The 14601-nt window shown below is 36.1% G+C and overlaps 1 protein-coding gene across 1 annotated transcript; it reads left to right on the plus strand.

Annotated features, from left to right (window-relative positions):
- Positions 1-2322: 2322 nt before the first annotated feature.
- On the plus strand, positions 2323-13024 carry LOC131691035 (uncharacterized). The gene is made up of 4 exons (XM_058977175.1): positions 2323-2701; positions 3133-3249; positions 10984-11502; positions 12350-13024. The coding sequence occupies exons 3-4, from the start codon at positions 11256-11258 to the stop codon at positions 12784-12786; spliced, it is 684 nt and encodes a 227-aa protein (XP_058833158.1). The 5' UTR covers positions 2323-2701; positions 3133-3249; positions 10984-11255; the 3' UTR covers positions 12787-13024.
- The last annotated feature ends 1577 nt before the right edge of the window (positions 13025-14601 follow it).

Here is a 14601-nt window from a genome sequence, read left to right on the forward strand (position 1 = left end):
TTATTCATATATTATTTTTCTTTCTTTTATTTACCACGGCTCGATGCGTTAGCCTAACTGAGCCGTGCGAGTTTTTCTGATTTTTACAATATGTAAAAAAGAAAAGTTAATTTTCACTATGCCTGTACATTGGGTCTTGTTTACGCAGCTGCGAGATTTGTTTTTTTGTGCTTACGGGTCGCTGTTGTAGATCGGTTTTCATCGGCATCTGATCAATTTTTGGTGGTGTTGGTAGTTGGTTGGGAAGCATTTGGCATAATTGTTGTAATTTCGCTGTTCGTAACGGTAGTTGGTTTAGTGGTACTGCCCAGTTAAACATATTCCGGAGTCAGAATGGATTCCAACTCAAATGCAACAACCGATTCCGACTTCGGAATTTCGGTTTCGGAATCGATTGTTGAATTTGAGCTGGAATCCATGCTGACTCCATTCAGGATTCCGAATCAAATTCGGAATGGTTTGACCGGGTGAGCCCGATCGTTGTTGAGTTAAGGGGTTACATACCTTTTTTGCGAAAAATGTCAAGCAAGTTCGAATTTAGGTAAAAGCATAAATCAACGATTTCATTACATCAAACTTATAGTATTTTGGCAGAACATTTTTCTGTGAAATAAACAACAAGTTTTTACATTTCTTAGAAAAGAAATGTATAGAATTCGATCAAACTTTCAAGATTTTTTCCGAGGCCCGAAGGGCCGAGTCCTATATACCAATCGACTCAGCTCGACGATTTGGGACAATGTCTGTGTGTGTAACGGACAAACTCTCATTCGTGTTTCTCATGATAGGCCTCATTAAATGAAAGGCAAATCACCCAGACAGAACGATATTAAATAGTTTTTGATTCTGATGTTTAGTTTCCAATATATGAATGTTTGAAGGTGCAAAAATCGCGTTCTTTGCAGTCTTTTGAAATTTTCTGCCGAAATTGACAACGTAACTGAACAATTTATATATTTTTAGAAAGTTTATACGAATACCTTTCGAACTATAGATAGCTATAGACTACGGGTGAATGACCTGATGGTTAAAACCCCAATAAACAAAAAAAAAGATAGCTATAGATTGTTGAAATCGGACTATCATCAAAAGAGATATTTAACATTAAATGCGGACAAGATTTTTATCATTTTCCATAGCCAGAAATAAGACCAAAAACATTCAATGTATTATTAGCATCAAAACAAATTATTTTAGGTCAATAGTATCTTCGGAGAATTTAAAGCATACAATATGCCCTTTCTTTTGGCCCCTCCCCAAGGTTTAGAAAATAAATGTTCTATTCTGTGCATCTATTCCCACCTGAACGTTCCAATTATCGCCTCATGGGTGTGCCGATTTCCACCTCATCGAAAAACAATCTAGTTGAAACGCAATGCCTCATATTTCATTTGCGTCGATTCTAACTAGGTATCCAGATCATGGACGCCAACGCGTGATTTGTAAAACGAATTATTCTGCTTTTTTCAGCCGATCAAAACAAACGTAAACATTACGCACACGAAAGAAACTCATCAGCTGTTAGTAGAAGAGCGCCCAGAACTGCGCATGCAGGAAATAACCATGCGAAAGTTAACAACTGGAATATAAAGTTCACATCACACATTACTTCCTCCCGATCCAAATTGTATGTGCAGTTGAAAATAAAATATCTGCGATCAACAATTAGTTGAATAACTTGAAATAATTGATTACTTATACCTGAAATTGCATAACATTATGTTTTCAAGTTCATGTTTTGGTTTGGCCGCACTGGTGATTCTTTTCTGTATGATGGATGCAAAAAGTTGGTTTTGATTGTGGTAGTGTATCAGCAAAACATGCCAATAATAGGAACCCCCGTATTTAGTTTTATCCTATTATAACACTAGGCCTATTCTAGTGTTTGACGAGTGCTTTTAAAGTGAAATAATCGTAAAAAGGTTCTCCAGCTAAAATAAAGGTATGTATCAGTGCAATATTTGATATATTTGTGCCGGAATAACGAGATATGAGGCGGTAAATGCTGGCTCGAAAGTGTTTATTTTGCTAAGCGCCGTTGCGTCCTGTTTCGGTTCACTACGCGAGTGAGGCGGATCAGCAGATATTTCAATAAGGTGATTTTGTTTTAATTAAAAGTTGGATTTAGTGGATAGTTCTGAATACGTATGTGCACAACAAATAAAGAATATAACTTGAGCTTTTTTTGCACACCTGTTTTAGCCAAATCGATATTGTCATTATCTCATATGCTTGGTTCGAAACCAAGGGGTACGAAATAGGGTCACAATAGGCTCTACTGCCATAATAGGCACATCACCCTATCACAATTTTAACATTATTTTCTTTTAATTATTGATATGCATATTAAGTATGCATCGCAAGAATAAATTTTATGCATAGCCATGCATTTCACGATTTTATTATTTTCCGTGCATAAAGCGTTACTAGCGTTACTCTTGGGACTTAACAATTTTTCCTCTTCTTTCGTTTGCTTTGCTGGTAAAGATTCGTCACTGCACTGACGCTTAAAAAAATTGGTTTTTGAAGTGCATTTTTTTCACGTTTGCTCGAGTTGCAGTTTTCCAGTTTCGTTCCGCCGGTATTTGCGGCTAAATTAGGATAAAACGGGTCAAAATAGATCCGAAGTTGCGTGGGATATAGCAGTCATCCGTGTGCGGGAGGTTGAGCCACAGCAAATTAAATCCAATTTGCACTGCAGGTAAATTATACGCATTTAAAACATAAATCTAATACCGGGAAGAATGGATCTGTGGATGTGATAATCCATCATAAAAAGCCCGCTGCTTCTAATACTGCCCAAGTAACCAATAAGCATGCTGAATGCGTCTTAACGGCTACTTGATAAGCACTTAAGTCGTTTTAAATGCTATTTAAAAGTCGCTTTTGGCAAAATATACGGCTACATTACTGCTGTGCTATGAAAATGCTTTTTTACTACTGTTGTGCACTCAGAATGCTGCTTACTGGCAAGAAGTTTTTAAACAGTTTTTCAAATGCTGATTAACAACAGTTATGCATAACGAATGCCAGCATACTGCAAGAAGCATCCGGAATGCAAATTTTACGCTACTTTACTGCATACACTAATGCTTGTTGGTTACCTGGGTGATCTTTCTCTTCTATCTACAGGAACCGACTCTGAACTAATTTATTTCAACCGGCCCCAAATCAATAATCGTACAAAGAACCGTATGATGGAACCAGTATACGAAGAACTTGGGCAAGATGTTGGGAATAATTTGAAAGGTAAAAGTTTATCATTTTTTCAAAGGCGACTTAGTTTTGCGGTTTTTAATTTCGTGGATTTATGCGTCCATAGAGTTCTTTACGGATACAGTAAACTCTATTTTCTTGACGTTTATGAGTGTTGTTTACATGAACTTTGTCGATTCGATTCGGTCGCAGTAAATCGCGAAGGATTGAAGTCGATGTAAATAGTACTAGCAAACTATTTTAATTTATGACGTCACTGTAAAGTATTCAATTCATGCACGATGTTATATTTACGTTGGTGATCAATCATTGAATATAATTAAAATATCCCGTTCTCTACGTTGTAGATACCATTCCATGGAACAGTAGATAAAGTTTTGTACAAAACCCAGTGAGGTAACTCCCAACAAAAGTGTTTCCCGATCAGACTCTATATGACAAAATGGAGTGCTTCGATAAAATTGTATTATAGACTCAAGAGATGTTATAATATTTTCAAACAATTTTAGATATTTATCGTGCAATCGATATTTGTGAAATTTTAGGTATCATGACATAAATCACCCACCCATGGGATCCATTCTTATATCGTTATTTATTCATATATTATTTTTCTTTCTTTTATTTACCACGGCTCGATGCGTTAGCCTAACTGAGCCGTGCGAGTTTTTCTGATTTTTACAATATGTAAAAAAGAAAAGTTAATTTTCACTATGCCTGTACATTGGGTCTTGTTTACGCAGCTGCGAGATTTGTTTTTTTGTGCTTACGGGTCGCTGTTGTAGATCGGTTTTCATCGGCATCTGATCAATTTTTGGTGGTGTTGGTAGTTGGTTGGGAAGCATTTGGCATAATTGTTGTAATTTCGCTGTTCGTAACGGTAGTTGGTTTAGTGGTACTGCCCAGTTAAACATATTCCGGAGTCAGAATGGATTCCAACTCAAATGCAACAACCGATTCCGACTTCGGAATTTCGGTTTCGGAATCGATTGTTGAATTTGAGCTGGAATCCATGCTGACTCCATTCAGGATTCCGAATCAAATTCGGAATGGTTTGACCGGGTGAGCCCGATCGTTGTTGAGTTAAGGGGTTACATACCTTTTTTGCGAAAAATGTCAAGCAAGTTCGAATTTAGGTAAAAGCATAAATCAACGATTTCATTACATCAAACTTATAGTATTTTGGCAGAACATTTTTCTGTGAAATAAACAACAAGTTTTTACATTTCTTAGAAAAGAAATGTATAGAATTCGATCAAACTTTCAAGATTTTTTCCGAGGCCCGAAGGGCCGAGTCCTATATACCAATCGACTCAGCTCGACGATTTGGGACAATGTCTGTGTGTGTAACGGACAAACTCTCATTCGTGTTTCTCATGATAGGCCTCATTAAATGAAAGGCAAATCACCCAGACAGAACGATATTAAATAGTTTTTGATTCTGATGTTTAGTTTCCAATATATGAATGTTTGAAGGTGCAAAAATCGCGTTCTTTGCAGTCTTTTGAAATTTTCTGCCGAAATTGACAACGTAACTGAACAATTTATATATTTTTAGAAAGTTTATACGAATACCTTTCGAACTATAGATAGCTATAGACTACGGGTGAATGACCTGATGGTTAAAACCCCAATAAACAAAAAAAAAGATAGCTATAGATTGTTGAAATCGGACTATCATCAAAAGAGATATTTAACATTAAATGCGGACAAGATTTTTATCATTTTCCATAGCCAGAAATAAGACCAAAAACATTCAATGTATTATTAGCATCAAAACAAATTATTTTAGGTCAATAGTATCTTCGGAGAATTTAAAGCATACAATATGCCCTTTCTTTTGGCCCCTCCCCAAGGTTTAGGGGTTTGACGGTATTGCAAACATCATCAAGCATCAATTGCTTTAAGATGGGTATTGCATTACGCTTCGATAGTGGTACATCGAGGAGACCGAGAGGGCTTATGCGCCTTTTTTATGTTATATGTTTTTTCATACTCCGCACCAGCGCATACCAACGCTAAACCACTGGTCTATGGGCGGTGGCGTGGCCGACTGGTGGATCGACGTAGATTGACTTTTGCTGTGTGCCGTGTTTGCAAATATTGACGGGGCTCACGGAGGGAGTCATTGTGTGTCCATTTATCGGTCGACTTTGTCATCGTGCATATACTAATTAAATTAATTTAATAATTAAATTAATTTAATAAAGTAGAATAAGTAGAAACCTATTAGTTGTAGCTTTGTGATAATCGTAGTTTTTCGTACTAGTGTACAACTGTTATGTGCTAGTCGTATGTGTATTTATGTATGTATTCGTCTGAGTATTTGTGACAGTTGGGTTAGGGAATGGATGCAGAACTGACGTATATGATAGAATAGTGGCTAATACTTCTGGTGATCAATCTGAGCATTTGGTTCTATTCATTAGGGAAAGTCGGGCTGGATAAATTAGGGTAAAATAAATTTACCGACGCACGTGAGTCATCCATTCCCGGCCAGCATAGCACGATGAAAGTCTAACAGCATGCAACGGTCACGTCCGAAAGTTTTACCAGTCTGGGCTAATGCCTTCAGTTGAACCAATCAAAAAAGTGACGCTCATATTCACTAAACAACACATTCCATGGTGACATGACCTAGAACTCAAGTTTCCCCATAGGGAAACGTACCATAAACTAAAAATTAAGCATCAGATTCACGGTCCGCGCGCGATCAAACAAGAATACACGCTACATCATTATAAAATCAAAATTATACACGCGAAGTCACACACACACGTGACAATCACGTTAATATACAAATGCTTGAGCCCTTCGCGACCATCCCCGGCACCTACACCCGCGATCTCGTAAACATGATAGCATCTCGGTGATAAAGTGAATGTCACAGCTCCTATAAATTTTCAAACGCGGTCTCAAGCGTGAACCTAAAAACTCCCACACTTGCACGATCATGAATCGGTCACTTCCGGATGTTTCTATCCTTGATATCAGCAGACCAGGTGCATGCCTTCAATTGGATCAATTAAAAAAAGAAAGCTCTCATATCCACTGGACACCACGTTACATGGCGACATGACCGAGGACTCTAGTGATATGGGGATAACTTACTCCCTGTCAGTATGTGAATTGTGCACCAAAGATCAACTATCAGAATGAAGGTCCGCGTGACCATCCAAGAACGCACGCGTATATAGGAAATGCCACACGGTTACAAAATCCAGTCTTGTACACGCGAAGTCACATGAACGCGAGCACACGTGACAAACACGTTAGCATACGAACGCTTAAGCCCTTCGCGATTAACAACGCACACCTACGTTCGCGATCGCGCAAACTTAGTAACATCCCGATAATAAGGTGAACGTTTTAGCACTCACAAAGTCTCAAACACGAACCTACAAACGTCCGTTTTCGCGCGCTCATGAATCTGTCACGTCCTGAAACCATTACTCTCTGTCCTAAAAACTTAGGTCCACTCTAGTGATATGGAGGATCTCACACTCTTTTAGCTTCTTAGCAGTACACCAAAAATAAAGTATTAGATTCACGGTCCGCGCGCGATTATCCAAGAACACACGCGAATATGCGAACGGCACACGGTTATAGAATGGAATTCATACACGCGAAGTTACATACACGTTAGCACACGCGGCATACAAACGCACACGCGACATACAAACGCACACGCGATCGAACACGTTAACGTACAAATGCTCGAGCTTTTCGCGATGATACACGCGATCGCGAGTCCCTACGCCCGCACATACCTGAACCACTGATAACTGACATACAAGTTAAGTTTTCAACTTGTGTAAGAAATAAAACTGTCGCTTTGAAACAGCGAGTAGCAATTTGCCATTGGTCGGCGCTTCGATCGGCCAGCAATCGCTATACGGAACCTGTGTGCAAACTTGGATACAATGGTGATTCACGTATGCAAACCTGTATGCGATGGTGATTTTCAACGTATTTTCATTTAAATGTTTACACAGGTTTTTCGGGAAAGTTTGTTTTAGCTTATATGTCTGTTCTCTGTGCCTGAACCTTACAATGAATATCACATTCAGAATCACGGCCCGCTACAATTGGCCTAATGCAGTGTTTTAGTGGGCGACATTGTCTGTCTCGTCTGCAAATTGTAGTATGTGATTCTGACGGGGAGCCCTTCCGAGAACCTAGCTCTACAGCTCCAGTAGGACAACTCTCGAAAAAAAAAACGATATGCCCTTTCTTTTGGCATTGTAATTCTACTGATTAAACCTCCTAAGAGTGAGATATTTTCATGAATTTTCTCGGAAGTGATTTTATTGAAATAATGCCTTTAGCAAATTTGTAGCTTTTACTTTTGCGAATAACTTTACTGAAGTCATCAAATACATATTTCAAATACTTTAAAAGTTATGACTTGTTGTTTCTGGATTTCCCTTTGTCGCCTATTTATTGTTCAATAATAATCCATTTAAATGAGCCAAATATTATTTCGATAAAGCGAATTTCGCATTTCATTTTTCTATCTACAACCGCTAGAATAACTACCGAACAATTCCAAGTTGTCTAGATGGAACTTGATCACTTATCGGTGCAAAAAATTCATTTGCGCGAACCTTTTGACTTATAACCATCGGATAGATCTGAAACATATCTCGAAAAATGAAAAGCGAAATAAATAACTCTAAGCAGTGGTGTAGCCAAGAGGATGCTTTGGGATTTAACCACACCCCCTTCCCCCCAATACCCAAAAAAATTGGATTGAAGTTAAAAAAATTTTGATGCTGCCTGATTTAATTCAATATTACAATAATTATCTGATCGGTACATTGATAACCTATTGTTTGAAACATCATGAGGACCTTTGAAAAATTGTGGGAATGCGATCCTGATCTGTAACTGATCTATTGGTCTTGATCTCACAGTTGTCTAATAACATCAATATAAAACGCCTGCCTAAAAACATTCCAATAGAAATTCATTCCAGTGTTCTGAAATCAATCATAATCATAATTTCCTATCATATTGAGTTCAGTTTTGAAAGGGTTTACTGCAATATGGATTGGGGTAATTTTTTAATAAGAAGCGAAACTGGGATTGCTTTAATGTCTATGAAACTTAGAACTGTTCATCGAAAAATTGCATAACTTCCAACATTTGCTGAAAATATTTTTATTTTGGGAATGCGTCGATTTGAAACAAAAACGTTATAGAGTTAATAGCTGATAAGATAGAGGTACGGCTACACAACTTAGCGTCGCGTACCTCCAGTGAACCAATTACAAAATACGGAAAAAGGTAAACTTGTTACACCTGATACTACGTGATTCAGGTAGACAGATTCCTACGTGCCAGTTATAAAATCGAATGGCACACCATTGAAGATCTTGTGCTGCACTCAAATTTAGCCTACACTCTTTAATATTTTTAATTATATCACAACCCGTCGTATGAATAGTAGGCGCTGTTCAGGCAGCAACGAATACTTGCTCCATAAAGACTGAGTCTGGTTCCTCTAAACCAACACACAGTACTGCCAGCAAACAAACAGATGACAAACAAGACCCGTAAGACCAACGGACAAACAAAAACATACAATAGTGTCCCCAAAACATCATCAGCGATGACGAGTATGGTAGGTGAATAGAAAGCGGACTTACTGACCCTCAAGTAGCACATGGCGAATCGGCAAATGGATTCTCTAAGAGAAAGAATATCTTCACTCGTAATAACAAATTCAGTAAGCAGTACTGTAAATACAGAAAAGACACAGCTCTATTGAGCGAGCGAACAGAACTGTGTCAAATAAACAAATATTAATGAACCTGATTTGATAGACATGAAAAGCATCGAAAAATTGCATTACTTCCAACATTTGCTGAAAATATTTTTATTTTGGGAATGCGTCGATTTGAGACGAAAACGTTATAGAATTAATAACGAGAAAACCACCTTCCAAAAGTGGGGAAATTTATGAATAATGGCATTTTCCGTTCCACAAATTTAGTATCTTCGATGATTTTACAAACGTTATATATATATATATATATATATATATATATATATATATATATATATATATATATATATATATATATATATATATATATATATATATATATATATATATATATATATATATATATATATATATATATATATATATATATATATATATATATATATATATATAATTTTGTCTTTTTTCGGAACGGTGCTAATTCGAATGGTAATTGGTATTGATAATCATATGCAAAATATGACCTTTTTCCGATAGCTCTAGTTCACTCACAAGAGTATTCAAGTTTGTATGAGAAAATATATGAAAACTAGGCAATTGAAACAATAAATTCAGTACATAATGCCAGTATCATCTTGTGCATCCCAAAATCGGTAGATATATAGCTTAAGGTGTAAGGATCAACATTGCCGAAGACTGCAAATTGATCCGGTTTTGCAGTATAAAGATACTCTCATATAAAATTATATGTTGCCTTTCTTTCTCGCACATGCTTAGAAAAGGAAATTTCAAAAAAAATTGGTTGGTCTTCAAAGTTAAATAATTTTTTAGGGGAACCTCCAATCAATATGCGATCTTCAACAAAGCTATTCGCTATAAAATAAACTACGCGACCGTAAGCTTTAAGGTACGTAGAGTTATTATGGAATTTTTTATTGGAATTTAAGTTTTTATTTCCGAGTTTCCATATATATTACTATAGAAACATGAAACCTCTTGTGGGTGGACTAGAGCTATCGGAAAAAGGTCATATTTTGCATATGGTTATCATTACCAATTACCATTCGAATTAGCAGTGTTCCGTAAGAAAGTCAAAATTGTTGCCAGTCTAAATGTATATACATGTGTGTGTAACGTTTTTGAGTATGTACAAGAAAAATGCTTGGTGGTATGCTATCGATAAATCGATAAATTAGGTTTTTAGGGAAAGTTTCCATTAGGGGCCATGCATAAATGACGTAGCATTTTGGGGGGTAGGGAGGGTATACCAAATTTGTGACGAAGTGTGACGAGGGGGAGGGTAGGGTCAGAAGTTGTGCGACGTAGCATTAAGTTTAAAACACATTGTTTAGAGAAAACAATTTAATGATCCTACATTTCCAAGAGAAATTAATTTAAATTCAACCAAGTTACTTTTGATGCGGTTTTTCATGAGGTAAATTTTACGATTCACGGAATTACAATAATACGAAAAGATTTTGTATGCGGATTTAATTTGCTGCATTAGTTAGCTAATGTTGCTAACTAGTAGACTTAGTTTGGAAGCTGAATTAAATTTTCACTTTGGATTCAATCAAACAAAATTTAGTAATTTAGATGAACGTATGGTTCTTAGAATCATACAGGCAGCTGCACGATTGTGAACTGAGAGAACTTGTCTTCATGCTCTCCTTGACATATAAAATTCAAAACAAAACTATCAACACATATTTGTCATGAAATGGGCTTATTTTGCACGCAATTTGCTGTTATAATGAAAATGTTGATAAAAGTCGCCAAACATTTTGAAAGGACATGTATTTAAAATAATTGAAAAACATATGTATTTATTTTCATCACCCGGGCGCTGTGCATGGGACGATGGGGAGGGGGTAGGTAAATGCTACGTTATTTACGAGGGGGAGGTTAGAATTTTGTGACCAAATGCTACGAGGGGGGAGGGAGGGGTCAAAAATCGCTGAAAAAAGCTACGTCATTTGTGTACGGCCCCTTACATATCATTCGTTACTAACGTCTATTGCTAATGTTATTTGTAGGCTGACTTTTTTTGGAAACACAGCGGTCGTAGCAATGGAGAACACACAGGATACATTCAAAATTGGGTTCGAAATCAACAGAACAATGCTCCTAAAACTGTTCGACGTAAGCGACAGGCAGCTCCAGAATTGAATGAAGATGAATTGCAAGCAATTGATGAACTATCCGCATTCGACAGTGAAAGAGATTACCAGAATGTCTCCCATCTGGTGTCCAAAACATTACCCTATCGCCAAATGCTACGTCAGCGGAAAATTGCTCCTTCGATGTTATGTATGGAATTCTCACACCTGCTGAGGCATGGTATCATAATGATAATACTCACCATTACTTTGCAAGAGCATTTTATGGACCCCTTTCGTTACGCAGAGTTTTCCTTATTATATTATTGATTGCTTTTTTTCAGATCGATGATGAGTTTGATCGAATGTATCCAAACAGAAACGCTATTGGAACAATTTCTTCAATTTCGTCGTTCTGCATGATGCTCGATCATTCTTACAATGAGATAGCTTGTCGTAAGTACAATTAAATGCTAACTAGACTTGACTGATGAAAAATTAGCGTCACCTAAATAATTATCATTTAAATGTTGTTAATTGCGTGACGCTAAGTCCAGCTTGTTAAATTAATTTTATAATTAATGTATAATTAATTGCTATATTTTTTTAATTAATTGAATTCAAATATCTTTAGTCAACATACAAAAAAAATATTGTGCAATCGCTCATAACAAAACATTATTTAAATACAGCTGCGATTCATTCGCTACGCTATGGGCTCGACTAAGTTATCTAACTTGGTTTGTTAGTTGGATCGACAGATAAATGGCCTGCGTTAAGCCAAACCGAGCTAAGCGCCATAATTTCGTGTATTTTTCGTACCAAAATTAATTTTTCGATAACTTATCATTTACATAGAAAGTTAAAGAACACTGGCTTGCTTTCGTTTGCTATTTGGGTTCCCAAAACATAACAGATATTAGAGTTCCTGGTGCTACATTGGATGCTGGAGCGATTTTAGATAAAGTACCTCAAAATGGCGCTTGGTCCTCTTTGGCTTAACACAGGCCAAATGTTAAAAGGCAAAATGGCTATGGCTGTAGTTGCAGTGTAGAATACATTTTTACCTTTAAATATTTAATATTATTTGATCGTCAGAATTAGAAATTTGATAGTTGCTAAGTTGCTTACAACTTACAAACATCATTTATAACATTTATAACTTACAAACATCATTTATAATATGTGTGAAATGACATTAAGTCATCCCTAAACACAGAAAATATGTAGTAATACATGTAGTAATAATAATAAAACACAATAGACACTGTTCCAACAATTAACATTTTCTTATTTCCAACAGCCTCGATTCAAGCATTGCTGAAGGTGATGTCCGAACTAACATCGCAAGGCAATATTCGCAAAGCGGAACCATCAGGATTACCACCTCTCGAAGAATTCGCTTCAGTATTTGTTAGATGGCTGCAACCGGGAACCGACATCGATCATTTCCTTGAACATGTCCCAGGGGAGCCACCGTATATCCTATGTTCAACAATGGCCTTCGCCGAAAATAAGTATTATATTGTTGTTTTGAGGACGGCTTTTGATTGTGGATTTATGTTCGTTGAGGCTTTAGATTTACTTATTAAGGCATATAAAGTTTTCAATTTCGAAGTACCAGGAAAGGCTAAGAAAGTTTTGGAGTTTTTTGACCTAATCTATGGATTGCACTCAAATAGTAGACTTAGCAGTGTAAATAATCTTTTTGCAAAAATTAAGTCAGCTACTAACATGTAAAATTAGATTTAGGTGATCCCATAATGATCAGGTCTTAGAAACCTTAGAATATTCGTCGCATATTTGAAAGATTTTTAGTGTCACCACTTAGCTCCTATGATCTGGAACTAAAACATGTAAGAACAAATGATAAACTACTGCTACTGTAGGTATTCTATGGGAATCCCCATACATGTGAAAGTTGTGCGTGGATACTATAAAATCTTATAAAATCCTTGTAATAAACATTAAAATCGAATATGTATGATAGGCGATTTTGTTAAATGCTCTATCAATTTCATTCAAATGTTTCGCTTAGTATGTAACTATACCGTTAATGCATATAGTAAATTATCATTACAATTATAGACGACAATTAGAATGAAATTGAGAGAATATTTGATAAAATTGTTTTACTCTTTTTATTTCATTTCAATTCACAGGATAAAATGTATAGAAAACAAAAAATGCATTAAAAAACTAATCTACCGTTGGTTAATCCTATTTTATGCATTGTTAGAATAAAATATCAATAAGCATTCCGAGAATAAAAATACATTATGCTATGATAGCATATTACCCAGTTTATGCATCCCGATGGGTGAATAGACCGAATATGGTTTTTGCATAAAGTTTATGCTATTTAGTATTTTTCTTTTTCTCCGTGTAGAACAGACCTATAGTATCCCTAAAGCGGACCCTACACGGGACGAGAATATTGTCAATAAAAGTATTGTCAAGACTGTTTCAATACGTCAATCCCATTTGATTTCCACATGATCAATATTTTCAAGATACCCTTACACGATCAATATATTGATCAATAATCGATTTATTGACAATATTTCTGTAGGTGTAGGGTCCGCTTAAAGCGGACCCTACACGAGACAGAAATATTGTCAATAAATATATTGACAAGACTGCTTCAATCCATCAATCCCATTTAAATTCTACAGAATCAATATTTTCAAGATGACCTTACACCATCAATATATTGATCAATAAATGATTTATTGTCAATATTTCTGCTCGTGTAGAGTCCGCTTAAGAGAAGAGAAGACAATCGCGTAGCTAATTTGATCCAGTCCTAACCTCAATATTGAACCAGCTTCTGATTGGTCATTTTGCCATGAGCGTTCATTATATTTACAATCGGGATGGAAAACAGTGCTGCTGAATCTATTCTGGTTATTTTTCATACACATAAACATTTCGTGCAAATTGAATAAAAGACCTGAATGACGATATAGTTACGTGTATTGTTAAGAGAGACATGAATAAATATTTTATTTAATTTTTAAATGCAGCTAGCATTGTAAATTCTTGGTAGAGGTGCGATCTTTTAGGTACAATTACTTTCGACAATTGTAAAAAGCATTCAAAGGGAATCTGGCAACGATGAACGCTTGTTTTCACATTTACGGCAGGGCCAAGTCGAGAAAATTAAGAAGAGCAAGAAGCCTGTTGTCGTATCTTCTCTTAGTATACTTTTGAGTTAAATGTACTCAAATTTGACATTTGTGTCCCAAACTCAAAACTGAATAAACTAGGAAAACTCAATTTTTGACTCCGTGCACTTTTTATGAAATTGAGTGGCTGGCAACTCAAATTTGAGTTGTTATCAATGAGCGTGTAGTATCCTTTCATCGCTCTATACACTGAACGTAAAAGTCACGTAAAATTTATCTGAGAATACATTTAATTATTTTCCATGTAGCTTTTTCCATAACTTTTATGTGCAAATCACATAAATATGAGAGATATGGTTTTGATTACATTCATTGGAAAAATCATATACATTTTATATGCACTGCCGTTTAAAGTAATTGGATTTAG

Source organism: Topomyia yanbarensis, chromosome 3 (assembly GCF_030247195.1).
Source record: "Topomyia yanbarensis strain Yona2022 chromosome 3, ASM3024719v1, whole genome shotgun sequence".
Taxonomy (NCBI): Eukaryota; Metazoa; Arthropoda; class Insecta; order Diptera; family Culicidae; genus Topomyia; species Topomyia yanbarensis.